This window comes from Xiphophorus couchianus, chromosome 12 (genome assembly GCF_001444195.1).
Source record: "Xiphophorus couchianus chromosome 12, X_couchianus-1.0, whole genome shotgun sequence".
In the NCBI taxonomy this organism is placed as follows: Eukaryota; Metazoa; Chordata; class Actinopteri; order Cyprinodontiformes; family Poeciliidae; genus Xiphophorus; species Xiphophorus couchianus.
The window spans coordinates 22,813,144-22,832,714 of NC_040239.1; the positions used below are offsets into that span (position 1 = coordinate 22,813,144).

The 19,571-nt window shown below is 38.6% G+C and overlaps 1 protein-coding gene across 3 annotated transcripts in view; it reads right to left on the reverse strand.

Annotated features, from left to right (window-relative positions):
* LOC114154497 (tetratricopeptide repeat protein 28) overlaps positions 1–19,571 on the reverse strand; it is a 236,403-nt gene that overhangs the window by 71,478 nt on the left and 145,354 nt on the right. For all 3 annotated transcript variants that reach the window (XM_028033627.1, XM_028033626.1, XM_028033628.1), the window contains 3 exons: positions 18,750–18,897; positions 14,255–14,527; positions 11,303–11,433 (listed from right to left, as the gene is read on the reverse strand). In XM_028033627.1, coding sequence (XP_027889428.1) covers positions 11,303–11,433; positions 14,255–14,527; positions 18,750–18,897 — 552 coding nt within the window. The remainder of the gene's footprint in view (positions 1–11,302; positions 11,434–14,254; positions 14,528–18,749; positions 18,898–19,571) is intronic.

A 19,571-nucleotide genomic window follows, 5' to 3' on the forward strand; every position in this document is an offset into this window, starting at 1 on the left:
CTATGTTTCAGTCAGCAAATTGAAGTTTTTTTTTTTTTTTTTTTTTCTGAGGCTGAAGTGTAGCCAGTCGGTCTTGACAGTTATTTAGAGAGCATAGTGTGTGCTGGAAGGTCAAGTATAGGCAGAACCCGCAGGCCTCCGTCCCTTCCTAAGATCGAGTGCTTTCATTTCACTCACTTGGGGCCTCGTATTTCTCTCCATTTTATTGCTTTCTCCTAGAGCTGCGCACAAAGAAACATTCCACCTCCTTCACACAGACACAGGGCGTCCATCCAAGAAAGACCGGGGAACGTCTGGATACCGTGCCACAAGGACAAGAATGCTGACACTGCTGTAATGCCGGACAAAAGCTGCAGATGAGGGGGGGGGAGGCTGAGACGAAGTGAGAAAGGGAGAAAATCTCAGTGTACTGGAGCAGCTAGGAGGCCTGAGCTGAGCTAAACCAAGGAGCTGTAATCTCCATTTTTGGCATGGTGTCAGAGAGTCATGCAAAATACCATTTCTTCACTCTGCAAAAATGTAGCCTCCAACCTAAAGTGTGCACAAGCTATATGTAATGCAAACATTGAATGCTTGGTGCTATGATGACCTCTCCTTTCATGGGAGACTTCATGTTACCTTGTAATAGAAAAAAAAAACTTTTCCAAAACACTCGCCGTACCATCTGACTTTCAGCTTATCTGTAAGGACAAGCTCTCCTGCACCTCACAGATGGTTGAGTACTGACGGCTCATTTGATCCCTGTCTTTGACTTTGCTTTTTTATCTTGAGGAGTAAAGCACGGAAGGGTAGGGACATCGCTGCTTAATGTAAACCTCTAGTAGAACAAGATGAAAGGAAAAACTATATTCCCACAAGAGAATGTAAAAACCCACACTTCTTTCTTTCCTCCACTGCACAAGGTGTCAGGACACACAGCCAACTTTTCACATATAAACTATTGCATCTAACAAGATTTATAAAAACATAACCCTCTCATCCATTAGATAATGTCTGACTTACTTTGTCTGAAGGGCATATATAATCAATTTTACAACTGTTCCTTTTCAGTTGCGTGTAATTCAGAGTTAAGAAATAATTGAAAATGAAGGTAAGGAGCCAAAAGTTGTCCAGAGTGATGATGTTATGTATGGGACACTGAAATGGGAGCATCCGTGCTTCACACAATGGCCACCAAATATAAAAGAAACGATAGAAAAATCTGCTGCTCCTATTTGATTTCAGCAGACGATGATTTATAAGCCTATTTCTACCAGTGAGGAGGAGGAATTCAAGAGAAATGTTTTCTGACAGGCAATAGCTTGGCGAGAAATAAACTTGCATCTTATGCTCAGACATTTAGAAGGCAAGTTTGGATTGCCTGTGGCAAGTTTGGATTGCCTGTAATTCATCACCGTAGTAAAGGAGGATTTGTGACACAAGCTGAAATTAAAACAAAAAATACAAACACTGTTTTTGATGCTTAAAGAAAAAAAAAGTCACCACCTTCACCCTCAGTAAATCTAAATCCTGGTTCCTATGTTGCCTATTAGAAGCCATATATCCATGATTCCACATATAATTGTTACAATAGTTTTTTTTTTAGTTTTGTTGAGAAAACAATCCACCTTCACTTTAAAACAGCATCAGCCAAACTCTGCAGTAAAATACTATACATCATTCATAGATAGTGTTTCTGTTAAATGTTTTTTTTTGTGTGTGTGTGTCAGGAAAGTGCATCATAGTTATCTGCTTTACAAACTGTGTGAGGGCTGTTTGTTATTTCTTACTGTCAAGACTGTTTTGTTTTTTTTTGCTGAAAAAGGATCAAATTTAGCTTTAATTTTAACTTGCCATTGCAGTGCCAAAAATAATGTAAAGAATCAAGTGACTTTACATAGATAGAATAATTAGGAGTGGAGTCGAGATATTATTGAATCCTAACTTTCAATAATATTTCGAAATACCAACAGCTTTGGATATCTATAAGAAGATACATCCCCATATGCACGAATCGATAATCATTTCCCTCAGGTGTACAAACTAATTCAGGACCCTGATTGTTTCAGTAAATTTGGTTGGACCACTGCCTGGTGGAGGGGGGATCCCTGGTCCTCATCACTTGCTCTGGGTGACCTCTGACCTCCAGCCCTAATCATCAATTAACATGCAGTCTTTTCTGCACACTGATGCAAGGCAAAGAGTACCACGTTAGAATGTAAACTAAACAAGTAAAAAAACAAACAAATACCTGCTCCACAGGATATTCTTTAAATGCAAATGTACACGAATCTGTTGATGCAAGCTGGTATGCGAGATGAGGGCAGCTGTGCGGGGACTTGCCTTGAACTGTAAGCCTTTCCCTTGTCACAACAATGTCTTTTTACTACAGAGCTGCTGACATGATTCATGAGCCAGTGGAGTTGATGTGGTTTTGTTTTGATGAAATCCCCTCAGTCCACTTAATATAGGTTTCTGTGTTTTGGCCTGCTTTTCATCTTACTGGTACTAAGGAGCCATTTCACACTGCTGGGCTAGAAGTAGGTCTTATTGTAGCTAAAAAGCAAGCTTGTGTCCAACCTTTGGATAGTATTACACAGTAGATATAATTTTAAAAGCACACACGCACGTTCACTAAGCACAAATTTAATCTCTTTTTTTTTTCCTTACTTCATAACTACTTCCAGTGGATCTTCCCCTCTCCTTCTGCTCCCATTTTTCCCAACTACCTCTCTTTACTTCTCCTTCATTAAAATGGACTTCCTAAAGCCTCCATTCGTCTTGCTGACAGCTCAGCGATCGATCGGGCAAGCGAAAGGGATGCAGTTCCAGAGCTTTAAATGGCTCTGTGGCCAGTCTGATCAAGGGCTGGACTGGACTCAGCTTGGATGGGGGGAAGAGGAGCAGGGAGTGACAGATTTAACCAGAAGGTCTGCCCCTTGTGTGGCCCCTGATTTTATTTAATTTATTTTTTTTGCTCAGTGGTGACTAACAGTCTGGCCCTCTCGCAGAGATCAGAATTTACATGAAAATGACTCTCCATCTCTGTAATACGGATTACGCTGATGAGATCAGATAACAAATTAATCAAGCGGACCTAACAAACACATTATCCTGCCTCTGTGGAACACTTGCAAGCTCTCCATGAGAACAACAGGAAAAAAACAATGTTATCCACAATAATTGGCACCTCTGATAAAGATTTAGTGGGGAGAAAATGTAAATAAATGAGTCCTTTGTTGCTATAGCGTAATCTCACAATAAAAACATTAGAAAAATTCCAACAATAAGACATTTTTGCAAAATTACTGGTGACAATTAATATTTTTAAGCTGATCAGACTGTCTAGGACGATGATGGTAGAGATGGAAATCAAAATCCCCACAGATCACCATTAAACACTCAGAAAACAGTCATCTCGTGATCTCCATATCAATCACTAAATGCCAGCGAGAAATAAAACTCTTTGTTTGGATGTTGCTACACTCCATTGGAACTTTCAGTGGGATTGGTTTTTTTTTTGCATATCGGACCTATTTGAGCTTTTCAGGAATAAACACTCCGGGTGGGTTTGGAATAATTCAAATAGATATTTGTTCAAATGTTATCTCACTGTTAACTACAGTAGAAAATCTGGGCTAGTTTATTTTCCAAAGACCAAGGAAACATTGTTGGAGTGCATGGAATCAAATTCTTTAAAAAAATTGTTTTTTTAAAAGTTAGAACATTTAATTAAAAAAACAAAATTCCACAAAACTGAACATCTGACTGAATACATTTTCTAAAATTTTCAGTATGTGCCACATCAATAAGTGAACTTTAATGCTTTTAAACATCTTTCTCAGGGATAGCAATAACTGTAAAAGGGGGTGTGAAATATTGGTGAATGGAGGCTCAAGTACTTTGATAGCTTCACATGCAATTCCCTTCAATCAAAGCTTGTGAAGCAACGTTCCACTGGCTGGCTCCATCTCTTATCTCCCACCTATTATCTAGAGAAGATAGGTTGGCACATTCCGACTTCAAACTTCTCTCCATTTGACATCAAATCTTTCTGCCAAGATTAATGATTGAACATTTGATTTTCAAAGTGATTAGAATTTCCCTGCGGTGCAATAAAAACCTCAAGGAAGCACAAACCTTTGATGAACACAATCTAAATATGCACCGGCTGACATTTCTAATCATATAGGACATCAAAACAGATCAGAAAGGAAGGGAATCTCATGTAACCAGACCTTATTTATCTAATCTAACCCAGGATAGTGCTATTCATTTGGGCAGCAAATATGACAAAGGCAGAATAGAGGTAATATTCGAGGTGAATTACCTTATTTCCTAGGGATCTAGTAAATACAGCCTGCTGCAGCATTTGGTTAAAGGTGCACAGAAAAATTGGCTAGTTACCAGAATCTATTTTCAGCTTTATCAGCAGTAAATTGTGACTGAATGGTAAACTCGATGCGTCACAGTAAGTTTATCAGGGTCTGCTACAAACAACAGCTCTCTTCCGAGTGAATGAAAGTAAAACAAAACTATTTTTTATTACACATTTATTACATCTTTTGTTCATTCAGGGCACAAGAGTGAAACTTAAAACAGACAACCACAAGGCTGAATATTTACCTTCCTAAGTATTGTCTGTATCTTATTGTATAATAGTCGTGAAGGATAGTCAGAAACTTACAAAATCTATTTAAAATAAAACTGATATCAAAGTTTGTCCCAAAATTCTGATTGATGCATCTGTTGTAATATAAAGCATCACTAGAAGCTGCTTGTTCACTGACATCCATAATCAGATATCCAAGAGTTCAATACATTGACTTTTTGGAATCAATGTATCGATCCAAGAAGTAAAAGCAAATAATCATTCAAGCATGGTTTGTGTCCGTTTTACTAAGGATATCTTTACCAACATGTTTTGGCATGGCCATTTTATCAAAATTAAAGCCAAATTAAAAAGTACTCAAAAGTATAGATAGAGAAAATGAAATTAAATGCAAAGTATAAATGGAGTGTGTGGGGTAGGTAAAATGGAAGATGAGATAACAAAGGAAGTGAAAGTGATGTGGAATAGTGGACATACAGAACATCGGATGCAGCAGAAGGAGAGAGAGAGAGAGAGAGAAGAGCCAGCAGAAAGCAGTAGTCGATATAACGGCAGCCATTCATCTCTCTGACAACCTTCCAAGTGCTCTGCTGGGCGAGACACAAAGCTGCGTCACCTTGAATGCAGCTAATGCACAGCAATGCAAGCATAACATGCTTATATGCATACACGAACAGTGACAGAGGAAATGTTTGTTTGTCAACCCTGAATTTGGTCAATATGCACAAAGACAAGTGAGTGCATCATTAAACTGCAAGCTGTACAAGCCTAAATCTCAGAAGCACTTAGAAAACAGCTATAGAGTGTAAAGCCGTTCTAAATTTCTCCTTGTGTTTTACAACCCTACCCCCTCGTGAAAAAACATACAAAAAATACGTCCTCCATATGTGTTTGCACAGGCAAACGTTCCAAGACAAACATGCACATTAAACGGACATGACACATTCACATGACACTGGAATATGGGAACGCAGATGTGTGCTCAAAAGAAAAACACACTTACACACACACAATCCCTGTTTCCCAGTTCTGGTCATGGCCCATTGGCTGACGCCTGCCGTCCATCTCTCATGATTCATGGCTTTGCAGGCTGCTGTGGAGCAGTTCTGAGCCATTGGGCCGAGGAAAGCCTGCGTGCCATTAAGGCGCAGCGGGCTGGACATGCTGCCGGAGCTGCCGCACTAAAGCAAGCTCTTCAAGCTCTTGCTCTTCAAACTAGCACCAGAAGAGGTAAGGAAGCAGGTACAGATCATATTGGTTCTGTTTGAAAAGTAATAAAAACACCTGAATGCCCTCACAAACTACCCAACCTTATGAAGTGCACTCTAAGCAAGATATGTGCTGCTTTTTATTTAGTTGGGCATCTATCTCTTCTTGTCCCCCACCCCCACCAGATATTTCAGCTAAATTAGCCCCTCTAATCATTCCAAAAGCCTCCTTTCTAATCACAAAATCAGTGGAGGCTAAAGAAGAGAGACATGGGTGCCAAATTACACTCCAGCACACCCACCTCTGCCATCCTCAATCAGCGAAACCCCCAGGAGATTCGCCAGAGGCACACGTCCATACACTAATGACTCCTTAATGATCCCCTACTCGGCTGGAGTGCTGACAAACACTGACAAACCCTCACCCTGACAACTGAACACCCACATTTAGCTCCCGACCTCACCCCTTATTTAGAGGCTCATCTTTCAGCCATTGGCCTTATCACACCAGCTACATCCTCGAAGGATCCATGAAGCTAAGCCAAACATCCCCAACCTCCAAAAAAAGGTTTTCCTGTCAGAGTTTTGCGCCAATTTTCAATATCTTCACCCTTAGATGATAATAATTATTTATCTAAACACAAAGATCTTTTTAGCAACAAAGAAAGACAGGATAAAAAGAGTATCTAAATACTAATTTATCAGTGTTGTAGTTTTGACCATCATTTAAGTATTTAAATAATTGAATGCTCACTATACATGAGCATTTTAATAACATTTTAAAACCAACACAAAATAATTACAAGGTTTACATTTTTATCTGTCTGTAGCATCTTATACAAGAGATTAGTGAGGTTAGTTTGGTTAGTGTTACTGAAACAGCAATATTTTTATGAAAAGGAAAAACAAATCACATTTTCAATAATCCCTTCAGCCTACCTGTTTTCTATTGAAAGTCTTTCTCTCTCTTGCTTTCTTGCAGTGTGAATGAGACACTGGCCCGTCTTAACATGTTGTCCCGAAAATACATCACTATCAATTTCAAAATAATGGGTAAAGTTTACTGAAATCTTTGCAACATATACAGTGGAACAAAGACAGTTAAGATGAACAAAAGCAAAACTCCAGAAAGCATTTAAGCTTCTCTTTTCTCGGGTTTGAGGTCGGTGGGTGTCATTGCTAGAGAATCTTTTTAGAATCACACATGACATAATTACAGCGTGAACGTCTGCCAGCCCACCTTAGTTTCACCTAAAAAAACTCACCCTAAATTAGGGGTAACCTCCTTCTACCTAACCCTACCATTATAACAAAAAGAAAGTCACAAACAAAAAGGAAGGAGTAAGAGAGCACCCAGAGGAAAGCCCTAGTTAAACAACCTTGTTTCACAATTACAGAGTTTTTGTAAAAATAGTTACTGGCAGGCCCTTGGATGAAGCCAGGTGTTCAAAGTGGGACAAAAACAAAAGCTTTTAAAGTCACACACCTACAAAGAAAAGACGCCGTGTTTATGTTATAGCCGCAGTACACGTGACAGTTGAAAATCTGCAAAAGATATAGCCATAAGTCAGTGAGTCTAACGTACAACACTAACGTCATGCTAGCCCATGACCTCACTGGCTAAGATTTCCAGAGGAGGATTGTGGATGACAGAGCGCTCTCTGTTTGAGCCTCTCCACCACTCCGCCTGCTTCTCTGTTGGCTTTTCTTTTTTTTCTTCTCAGCGTTTCATCTTCATAGTGTCCTACATAGAGTTATAACAATCTATTAGTGTCACAAAGTCCACTGGCCATCTACAGAAAAACGCTCAACACTATGTTTGACTTCTTTGCACAGATGCACACAGAAATAGTCCCAATTACCATGAGACAAATCAAGATCTGACAGAACAAGTGCTGCTTGATTTATAAGAAACAACTTATCTGATATCCTGTTCTATTTCTTGCTCTGATCTTTCCCAATAAACAAGCAATTTTGGTTAGGACATCCAGCGTTTTTGCAGGTTGGCAGTTAAATTACTTGGCATTATTTGTACCATCAGTATCTCTCTTGGTGAATCTATAAAAGGAAAGGGCAATGTAAAGTATGCTATAGGCCAGAGATTCTCAGATATAGACTGAAAACAGAGGCAATGCGGGCCCAGCCCAAATCTTAGGGCACTTTGATGCCCATGATATGGAATACTAAAAATATTCACAATTAACCAATAAATATATATATTTTTAGGGCCTCAATTAGTCTCATTAAATGTTGGTTAATTTTCTAGTGGACTACTGAAGTTTCATACATTAACCATATGATGCAGAATTTGTTCTGAAAAATGGAAAATAGAAACTGAGAGGAAAAAGGGAAGAAAATAAAACTAATGTGAGCTAATTGAAGGACTACAGAGCCATCTTTCATATTTTTTATGTTCATGCATGTACACAAATGCACAACATTTGTCAAGGTCAGAAAGTCATGAGGTTGTTCTGCACTTTGCACTGTCACATCATCTGTACTTTGCCATAATTGGACCTGCTGCTACTTCTTTGGTGTGGTTGAGTTCCTTTAGTTAATTTAGTTGTATATATTGTTATTATTATTATTGTGTGTTTGCTTATTTATACTGTATATATTTGACCTTTTGCACGGGAGCTGCAATGGAAATTTCGTTGAATTCTGTTCAATGACAATAAATGCTATCTATCTATCTATCTATCTATCTATCTATCTATCTAAGTTAAAATTCCTCTTCTGATCACGCTTTGAATTCAAAAATTACAGTCGTACAAAAACAAGAAACTGTTGTAAGCAGCCATTTGCTTCTCGATTGTGAACAAATCTAATAAAACTAATTTATTCACTAATAGTTGTTCTGGACCTTTTGTATTATATAAAAGTCCCATTTGGACCTGATGAGGACCATCCTCCACCTCTTTATATTTAAACCTCTGATCATGCGGCTACTTGACCTCAGTGACTTATCTGGCTTCCATTTAATGATGTCATCACATCCCCAGATGTTAGCAATTGAGTTGATAAGTGCAACACAATTCTAATCTGTAGCTTTAATAACGTCCGTGTTTTAATTATTGTTTTTTCTTTTTCATTAAACATTGGAGTAAAAAATATAGATTAAAGGATATTTATACACAAACACATGAACTGTATAATCTATAAAGAAAACTTATTTATAGTTTTATATCATTGGCATCATACCAGGATGGTCTACTAGGGAACTTTATCATACTAATCACTTTACTGTGAGATTTTCCAAAATACATCCAAAAACTTAGTCATTGTAGTGAACTCAATGTTATAATTCACAAAAGAAATCGTTGCTTTTTGAAAATTTATACATCATGAGTCCGTTGGATCTTCTCAAAGCTCGTAGACCGTAGACTACACATGGGAAATCCCGTCAGAAACAACATCCTGTCCCAGGGCCCCTAGGAAGTGACCTCAGCTTCAGAGAGGCCAGATAAAAAAGTCCACATCAGAAACACAAAAACACCCGGCTGGCCGTAATGAGCTGCGCACCAGGCTCCAGTGTGTTCTGAAGGAGACCAGGTGGTGTGACACACATATGATTCTGATTAGGGGCCTCGGGATGAACGAGAGCAGAGCCGGGGAGAAAAGTAGGGTGGGCTGTTAGGAGCCAATCACAAGGTTTTGTATATGATGCAACCATTTGTGGAGTTCATTGTCCTCAGCTGGGCCCAGGCATGATGCTGTTCTCACAAGAGAACAGTTTACTTTGAAAATTACTTTGTGTGTAGATGGAGGGGGGACTGGGAGGACAGACGACTTATTGTTTCCCTACAAGAGACAAAATCCAAAAATGAACTTCAGAGCTGAATCTTACTAATAAAATGATTTCCATTATAGGTTTTTACTAATAAAATGATTTCCATTATAGGTTTATGTCATTTTCATGGTACAACAACTTATTTCAATGTAGCTTAATTGATCTTATATAAATTTCTGTGATAAACCAATAAATGGTAAATAAACAAAGTGGGAGGGAAAAAATGAAGGAAAAGTAGTAAAGATGGTATTGCAGGGGGAAAGCTATAAGAAGTCCCCTTCAAAGTTTGCTACAACTTTAGTCTGATGAGATCAAAATTAATCATGTGTGGTAGAAAACTGAAACTGAAAACAAAATTTCACTAGTATTAAACATGGCAGTGGCAGCATCATGTTGTAAGAATCATTTTCTTTAGCAGAAACCCAAGAAGACCCTTTGAGATAAAGGTCGATGTTCACCTTCCCTAAACCTACAACCAGAACTGCAATAAAACTGTGTAGATTAATGGTAAAAATATAAATATCATTGAGAATCTGATTTGTAGCAAGACTTGAAATTGATCTTCAAAGATAGTTTAACAAAGCTTGAGCTATTTTGCAAGGAAGATTAGAGTCTTTCAGTCTCTTGATCTGCAAAGCAAGTAGAGACATACCCCCAAAGACTTGCAGCGATACCTGCTGTGAAAGGGAGTTCTACAAAGTATTGAGATAAAAAAATAAATGCATGCCACAGTTTCAGATTTATTTGTACAAAACAATGCACACCTTTTCTTTTGGAACACATGCACAGTATGCACTACTTTGCGTTTGCTTGTTGCTTAAAACCTCTTCAAAATACATTAATAAATTTAGCTGTTAACTTGACTAAATGTGAAAAGGTTCAAGGGCCATCAATACCTTTGTAAGGGAAAGTTGACCACACAGTCATACTTTTGATCTTTGAAAGTAAGAGACGTCAAAGACACCTCTGTCCTCATTCCTCAATGGTCAGTTCCGTCCTGGTGTATTGTGCTGCACTTGACGTGACTCCTTAAATGCCTCCCGATATGAAGTGACAAAAACAAGCAGGCCTGCCAGTCTGGTAGGAAGGATAAGGAAGGGGAAACAGGAGGCCATTCTTCTCTTTGTGTGACGTGAATTGTGTAGGAACAAGCACCTGTCACCCCACAACAATGACCGGGCAGAGAGACAGAGAGAACTGAGAGACGGAAAGCAGAGAAAGAGGGCAGCACAGGATGAAAAGTGGATCTGGCCGGCCAAATCTTTTCCTTCCTTCCAAATCAAATTATTTCCTGCAAATTACAGTTCAAAAGCTGTGAATGCTTGAAGGCCACGCAGTCAGGTATTCATCTGATTAAAATCTGCATTAACAGTTAGCACCGATAATAGCAGCAGCTAAAGCTTCCCATTATCTGAGTCTGTTGCTCGAACTCTTATTTCTCATCCACCATCCCCTCTATGTATGCTCTGCACCAATTTCACACTCATTTTTTTCCTGAAGTGACAAAGAGCAGCCGCATTTCTGTGTCCTTCATATTTCCCCTTCACGTGTCCTCCAAACCAGGAGAACAGAGGAATTTCAAGGCACAGCACAATCCTGCATTTTCAATATGAGACTCAAGGAAAGAAAAAACGAATTCACCTCAATTTATTATCCTCTGCAGTGACAATTGGCCTGCTCTACTTATTTCAGGGTCGCTGTAACACTACTTACCTCTCTGTCCTTTAACTTCATGGCCAGTACCAGCTGGTTGCGATGGTTGGTTAATGCTTCACGATAGTTCCCCTTGGAGAAGAATGCAGAGCCCAGATTCCCATGAGCACGGCATTCCCCAGTTTGGTCACCTGAAGAGGTAGAACAAAAGACTTGAAACACAACAACAGACACCCTGACACACACCTTAACTATCTGCTGGACACAATTAGAAACCAAGTGGTGTTTATTTCATATCAGCCTTCTGTGTAATGAAACACATGTATTGCCACTTGCATACCACTGCACCCTTAAAAGGTAAAGTGGCCGTTCTGCGTTCTTCCCTGCAAGAACAGCTTCTCTGACAGCTGGTAGTGCTGATCTTAAAGCTCCGGAGGGCAAAAGGGGAAAGCCTTATTATTTCTGTCTGACAGCGAGGCCTCACAGTAAGGGCCAAAGTAAAGCTCAAGTCTCTGCGCTCCACCTGAGAACCTCCGCTTCTTATCTCCAGCTGCTCTGCCCACTCATGTGTCAAACGTGTGGGGGTGAGACGAGTGGAGCCAGTCAGTGCTGCTCTTCTTTTTTTTTTTTTTGCTTAATGTTTTTTTTTCTCCATTCTGTAAAGTTTCCACAGCAAGTGGAATTTTTTTTCTTTTAAAGAATTGTTAAATCACCTTAAACATTTGAGAAAGTTGAAAATAAGCCTCACTACAAGATTTACTCAAAATTATGCTATAATTCATTGAGATAAATGAGAGAAGAGGCAGCAGCTAAGCTAGTGGTCTGTTTTTAGCTTAAAGCTAATGTTAGCTTAAACATGTTAGCATATGAATGTGCTAACATTTTTAAAAAGTAGGATGAAGTCATTTGGTAATTAATTGGTTTACAGTTAGCTAACAGGATTTTGCAGTGAGCAGAAATGTTGTAATCTAAACAAAGGCTCAAAATGAATCACATTTATTACTGAGAAAGTCAACTAACAGGCAAGAGTGACCTGAAATCACTGCAGTTACCCTGTTTATCCACCTCATCATAAGTAAAGTTGTGTCATGTTAGGCAGTGTCACATCAATGTTACATAAATGTAATCAATTCTCAATATTAGAGGTTGGTCAAGAAATAGAGTGGTTATCGGAATCAAAACGTTTTCAGGTCTACTGGTTCTGACTGCGACTGGTCAGAACCAGTAACCACAGTAACCACTCCCAAACCGGAGACTTGTTGTCAGAATTTGCTATTTTCACTAAATCAAGCTAATAATAGAAAAAAAGAGAAGTAGAAAGTCATGTTGGAGGTGCTTGTGCTGTGCTTCATGCAAGCTGCATGACAGCTAGAGACAACAAGACTTTTAGTACACAACTGGAAGTTTGAATGGAGCAGAAAAAAGCTGCAACTTTTAAAGCTTTCAACCTCTGTTGGAACACGACATGATTTGGAAATGTTGACTCAAAGAAGAGAATTTAGAGTTGGCAAAAAAATATACTATTGTCTAGTTAAAGTTTTACAAAAACCAAAGGCTGGATATTCGCCACAAGCTTTTAAACAGTAGCAAAGTAGTTATTGACTAGAACAAAATGGAATTTATCTAAATTCAGCAACATATAAGCTGTACAACTTTACTCATTAATACTGTAGTCACACTCAAAGACAAAAAATGATATAGGGACACTGCATAAAAGTTAGCTAAAAAATTGCATTAGTACTCAGAAATAGTCCCAGAATTACCAAAATAGCTTACTGCTTTTATAAATTATCTCTGAACACAGATTTGACAGAGAATGTATCTGTGAAAATTAGTTTGTATAACATTTCATATAATTTAAAAGGGCACAGTCATATATCAGTACTTATGGATGACATCCAAGAAAAAAATGTCCTGCTTGTTGCCACACATTAAACTCTACTGAAGAACAACAAAAAGAGACTAATGAATATTGAAAGTTAACTCATTTATCAGATCAGATCAAGATAAATTTGGGTTCACTTTGCCAGGTAGGTACCTACCCAAGATCTCTCATGATTGCACAACGATGACAGAAAAGACTGGAGGTAGGACTTTAATACATGACCATATCTGGATATCTATAAGGCAGAGGCACTTATAAATACATATATATAAATATATATACATATCCCACCTTGATTAGAAAACTTTGTTAACTACCCAATGACTTTTTCTAAAATTTCCAAACAGTTTTGAGTGAAAAACAAAGTGAGAGCTCTGACATTGCCAGGTTTGCTGAACGACTTCTTACACCTTTGGGGTATTTTAAAGAGAAACTAAGCAATAAGCAAAACACAACCCTTCCAGCAGAAAGCAAAATGTCTTTTGAAGAATGACAGAACATCTCTGAGGAAATATATGCAGCACTGATTTCCTCCATGCTGAGGAACACTCAGTCAGTAATAAAACATGACGATGAAACTATGAAGAATGAGCATTTGAATCTTAATAATGGAAGAAGCGGTGACATTTTGAGTTCAAATTATGCAAAGTGTCATTTTGATGTATTCATCAAAACATATCACTTGATTGTTGGAGGGGGAAAAGGGAAGCAATAACAAGGATGTGCAGTAGCTGAGAGTTTTTTAAGACTTCAGTGTAAACACCAGTGATGACATATAAAAAAATTGTTGTCGTTAGAAGCAAAATATTCTTGTTTATTACAGTATGACATGCATCAAGAAATCCGCTTTTGACCAAAACAATACAACTTTTAGCTTGATCTGGGATTTGGAAACAAAAAATCTGATTTTATTTCAGTCAGTAAATGCCCCTTATGTAATCTACACCCCCGACTCAAAAGCTGGTTGACTTTTATACCTTGTAGTTGTTCAGTGTTTTGTCATTATTACTACTATTATTATATAATATTTATCTTAATATTTTTAAAATTTAAATATTTGTGTCATTACTGCGAATTTCAAAACGTAGCTAACGGAAATAATTGACGCCCGTTCCCAGCTGACATACCTAAGGTCTTGGCCACCTCCAAGTCTTGCTGCATGTATCCGAGGCTCTTCTCTGTGTTGCCCAGGGACCAGTGGGCGCTGCTGAGGGCAGAGAAGACGGAGCCGCGAAGCTTGAGGCTGCACGTTCCTATCTTCAAAGCGGCTTCCAGCACCACCACGGAGGCCGTGTGGTGCCCCGCTGTCAGTAGCTCCTGGCCAATCACAGACACCACCACAAAGGGACTTTTGTCCAGCTTCATCTTTTGAAGCTGCTGATAGGTGGGCTCCAGAGAATCTGTGCCGAGCAAAGACATGTTAGACACAGATTATGGAGGGTCCCAAAGCAAAAAAAAAAAAAAAACTAACAAAAAAAAAAACATTCTGCTGATATGCTGAGTAGCAATAACACGAGGTAGATTATTAGAAATGAGTTGCAGATTTGTAAATTCTGTGTAAAGGTGGGATTTATCTCCACTCTGCCCTTACTTTCTTTAAATAACAGCTTTTAGCAGCGTCCTTAATCATAGCCTGTTGCTCGGCTAAGAGACGGCTGTCCTTGACAATTTAACAATAACTCAATGCACTGAATGATCCATTTTTTCATCCTTACTCTTTGACTTGGTCTATCTAAAGCAATTTTCACTGCATAAAATGACAAATGTTTAGACAATTGCTAGCGATCATTCTCACAAACCACATAACAAGATTGTGCCAATATTTCTTCCTTTTGTCAGGTAAAATGACTGAGAAAGCTACAGCAGGTTATTCACTTTAAAATGACAGGATGACGGGAAAACAAAAGCAGCTCATGCCAGTATGCAGTGGAGATGTAATGCAGGAGCAAAGACCAAAGGAGATGTACAAGGTGACCTCTGAAGAGGCTGAAAACTCACACAATGACATAAATCAATGGTGGACCTCATGGGATTGGGGATCTAGAGCCTTTTCAGATTATACAGCCCTGTGGCAGACAGCAACATCGAACGTCCTGACCTGACCAACTGTATGTAGGTCTTTGTGTCTAATGATGCATATGTGCTCCTTTTGTGCCTGTATTTCTAGATACATACCAAAAATATTTACATCCCCTAAACCTTTCAACATTTTGCTACATAACCACGAACAGCGTGTTATGTTGGAACACAAAGTAGAACATTACCTTAAAGTGGAATAAATCTAGACATTCTTTTATAAATGTGTCACAAATAAAAATAAAAGTGTTTTATTCGTTGGTACTCGGTCCCCTTTACTCTGATACCTGAAAACACATTCAGTGAGAACAATAGGTTTTCTAAGTATTTGAGTGTAATTTATTCTCAGTATAAATCCAACTGTTTGTGAAGGCCTTATAGGTGTGTTAGAAAACATTAGTGAATAAATAGCATCACCGAGGAACACAGCAGATAGAAGCATGAGAAAGTTGTGGAGAAGGATAAGGCGAGATTTGATTTTAAAACCAAAACTAAGAGTCTAAAGACACACAGTGAGAGCTACAATGAAAGGTGGCAAAATGTGTTAGAATGGACCAGGAAAAGCCCAAACATAAATCAAATTGTGGATCTGTGGAAAAGACTAGATAACTGATGAGAACAAATGCTTTCACTCCATCTGGCAGAGACTCGGTACTTTTTCAGTGAACAGTGGAGAAACGTTTTCAGTCACCAAATGTGCAAAGTTGGTAGAAGCACTCGCAGTAGTAACTGTGGGAAATGGTGGTTCTATAACTAATTTCTCAGTAAAGCTGAAATACACACCACACTTGAAAAAATGTGTAAAAATATATGGTTGAGCTGTTTCTAATTAGATCAAAGCATTGCACACTTCAGATAATCTCTATCTCTGCGATGTCTGATTTACTTTTTATTATCAGATCAAAGTTTAAGGAACTGCTAAGAATTTACTTACAAACATTTAAACACAGAAACATCAGAACAAATGGAGTATATCTTAGACCCTCACAAAAATGCTTATACATTTTTGTACACACACACACATGCACGCTTACTCAATATGAGCTGCATCCCCGTAAAAGCACACAAAAGCATAACTGATGATGCTCTTTCAAGAACACTTGAAAGAGCATCTCCTCTGTTCCGGCACTTGGCAGAACGTCGTAGTTATGGAGACAGTGCATGCATATTATATCCATTCACACCTTGTAATTGCCTTCAGAGTGACATTGAGAGCTGAGTCATAAATCAAACGATGAAAAAAAAAAAGAAGCTTTTTTAAAAAGGTGTCATGGCTGTTATGTTTATAATCAGGTCGTTGTGACAACACTGGAGAGCACTGTTCCCTACACACAACACTGGCACATAAATAGATGGAGGATCTGGACTGAACCAAGCCATGAGACACACAAGATCTGAGATGTCATTGGGATGAACACAGCCATCAACAAGGTAATTCTGAAAAAACATTGAACCTTGAAATAGGAATCAAGAATAAAACAAAACATCCATAACATTAAATACTCAAAAACTATATTTTCTTGTTTTAAATAGACTGCTGACTGTGTCCTCAAGACACAGAACATTTTTAGTGTTTGTCGTTCTCTACTGTAGTTTTTCAGTTGTCTATTTTGGTGGATGTAATCAAATGAAAAGTGGTTTCACTAAAGATGCGCTGAACTATGATTTATCTGTGATATAAAGATGCACTGCAATCATATTTAATCTGGCAACATGACAATATAATGCAGCTATACTGTAAATACACAAAAGAAAACATTACTGTACACAGATTACATAGTAATATGAAGGACTTGCACATAAGGCAATACCTGAAAAAAAAACAACGTTTTTTTTTTATTTTTTAAAGTTACCTTTTTATCACATATCAGTGTATGTGGAAAATCTGCATGTAAAAATTCATCACCTGACATCCCATTCTTTATTTTTGCTGTTGTCCAACATTTTCTATAGTGTAACAACTGAATCTGGGTATGAATTTCCTCCCTTAAAGGAGAGAAAGCAGTACACGCCTACCTTTCACTTCTACAGGGACTTTGGCTGTGTAACACAGATTATCCTCCCTGTTTGCCGGCATAATATTGATTATCGTCGCCATGTGCCAACAGTCCCTCTGAGAGGATCATTGTTTTTAATCCTTTGACCTAGCTACCTCTCCTTAACACACCTTGGATTAGGTCTTCCCACGACTGCTTGGCACTCAGGGAAGTGGGGTAAACAATTAGGGGATTAAGCGCCTTGGCCTAAATATTGCTCTTTCCCTACAGAGAACACCCATTCTAGTCCACAATGGACTGGTCTGGGCTCAGACCCAAATTTGGTTTGTTTTTGTTTTGGTTCCAATTGAAGCCTGAAAAGCTCATAGTGGCTAAGATGGACGCTTCATTCTTCACTCTCCAAGCCATTTTTTCTCTTTGTATCTGCACCCAAATTTTGCAAATAAATTTGTTTAGTTTACACAAAACCAGCTCACATTTATTCAGGGACCAATTTCGCGATAGTTTGGCAAAAAGATAAGGGTGATGAAAAATGAAAACATGAAGTAAACAAGTAAGACAGGTACGTAGAATATAATCAAAATGTTAACTTATAGTAGGAACTTTGTTAAAAAAGCAAAGCTTTACATTTGTATACAAATACAACCAAAAGAAAAAACATTGACATACTTTCCAGGAAGGGTCATTGCAAACTCTACCTACTGAGGAATCTAAGATCTTTTGGACCAATGCAAAAGTATTTTTAATATAGAAATGTCAACCCACTGAGGAGCAGTTCTAGTCTATGTTCTGTCTTTATCATGGTTGTGTGAGCCACAACAAAATGAGTCCATATAAAATTTTTTTATTTTTATTTGAATAATTACTTAATTTCCATTTTTATTTAGACCTGTACAGAGAGAACATTTTGGAAATTATTAGTTCTGGTGGATTTTATGAATAATGACAAAGTAAAACACCAATCAGACAGTTTGAATATGTCCCCTGGATTATCAGAGGAAGAACTGTCGGATTGGCTCCACAGTGATACCATCGCACTCAGTGACAACCAACAGGTAATGAGGCCCAGCAACATCATCAGTCCAATAGTCACAACCTCGGTTTCGCCGCAGTGCTAAAGATCCACTCAGCTTTAGGAAAAAGAGCTTACATGAGGCCAGGCGAAAACAATGGCATTAATGTTGGATGCTCATTTAGATAACAGGCTATCTGTGTGTGCGATCAGGCTGAGTGACAATAAGACATGCTGAAGCGGCAGGCATCATGCCTCTGAGCCCGAAGGTAAGTACTCGACACAAACAGTCGGTAACAAAGAAAAAAGATAGATAGACGTAGAGACTGCCTGCTTGCTGTAAAGCTGAAAAAAAATGACAGATAAAGTCACTCCAAGATACGTATTGACTGACAGAACAAGGATTATCTGTGAGGAAAGTCATTTAGAAGGCAGTAGGACAAAATACGTGCAGCAACGAAGAGAGTGAAATATACATGAATATCTACTGATACAGGCATGCTGAAGAGGAGTGGGTTGAGCTTCAACAGATCTCACCTCGTAGTGGTGACTTCATGGCGGCTTCCACCATCCCCACAAGCAGCTGAAGGCTCTTGGGGTCCTGGGCCAGCCCAGAGGCGAAGGCGGCCAGTGCGTCCGCATGGCGACCAAGGTACTGAAGGGCAACACCCTGTCGGAAGTATGCCTGAAAAACAAATGACAGAGGGGAGCAGAAAGAGTTATCAGGGACCCGGTCGTTTACCACAGCATGGGGCTTTAATCAAACACATTACCAGACACACTCATTTCACGCCATTTGCATTTCTTCCACATGAGTGGTTTCCCCAAACATGGCACCTCTTTGCTTTGTACCCCCATTATAGAATGATCAGCGGGGTTTTTTGTGCTTGTTAATTGGATTATAAGTTTTACATAAATGCACGTGTTACACTCTGGATGGCTGCCTCCTGAGGAGCAACGTGTTTGGCTTTTTTTCTCTCAGCATGCTGGGAATTCTGTTCGGGTGTGTGTGTGTGATAAGTACAAAAAAAATAAGAAAAATATTCATACAGTTTCAATTTGAATTTTTTTTTTTTTTCTAAATTTACAATCAAACTACAAAATGTTTTATTTAGAATTTATGCGACAGACCAATGAAATAAGATGTGAAGTTGGGATTCATGGTTTTCTTTTTTCCCTTCTTTTTTTAAAAAAAAAACAAAAAACAAAACTTAAAATGTATGGTTGCATGTAGTAAGCCAAGTCAGTGAATACTTTGTAGAACTTTAGCTGGGATTCCAGCTATGGGGTGCAGGTGTTTTTGGATGCATCTCTACCAAATCTGGATTTGACTAGGCCCTTCTAATACCTGAAACTGAT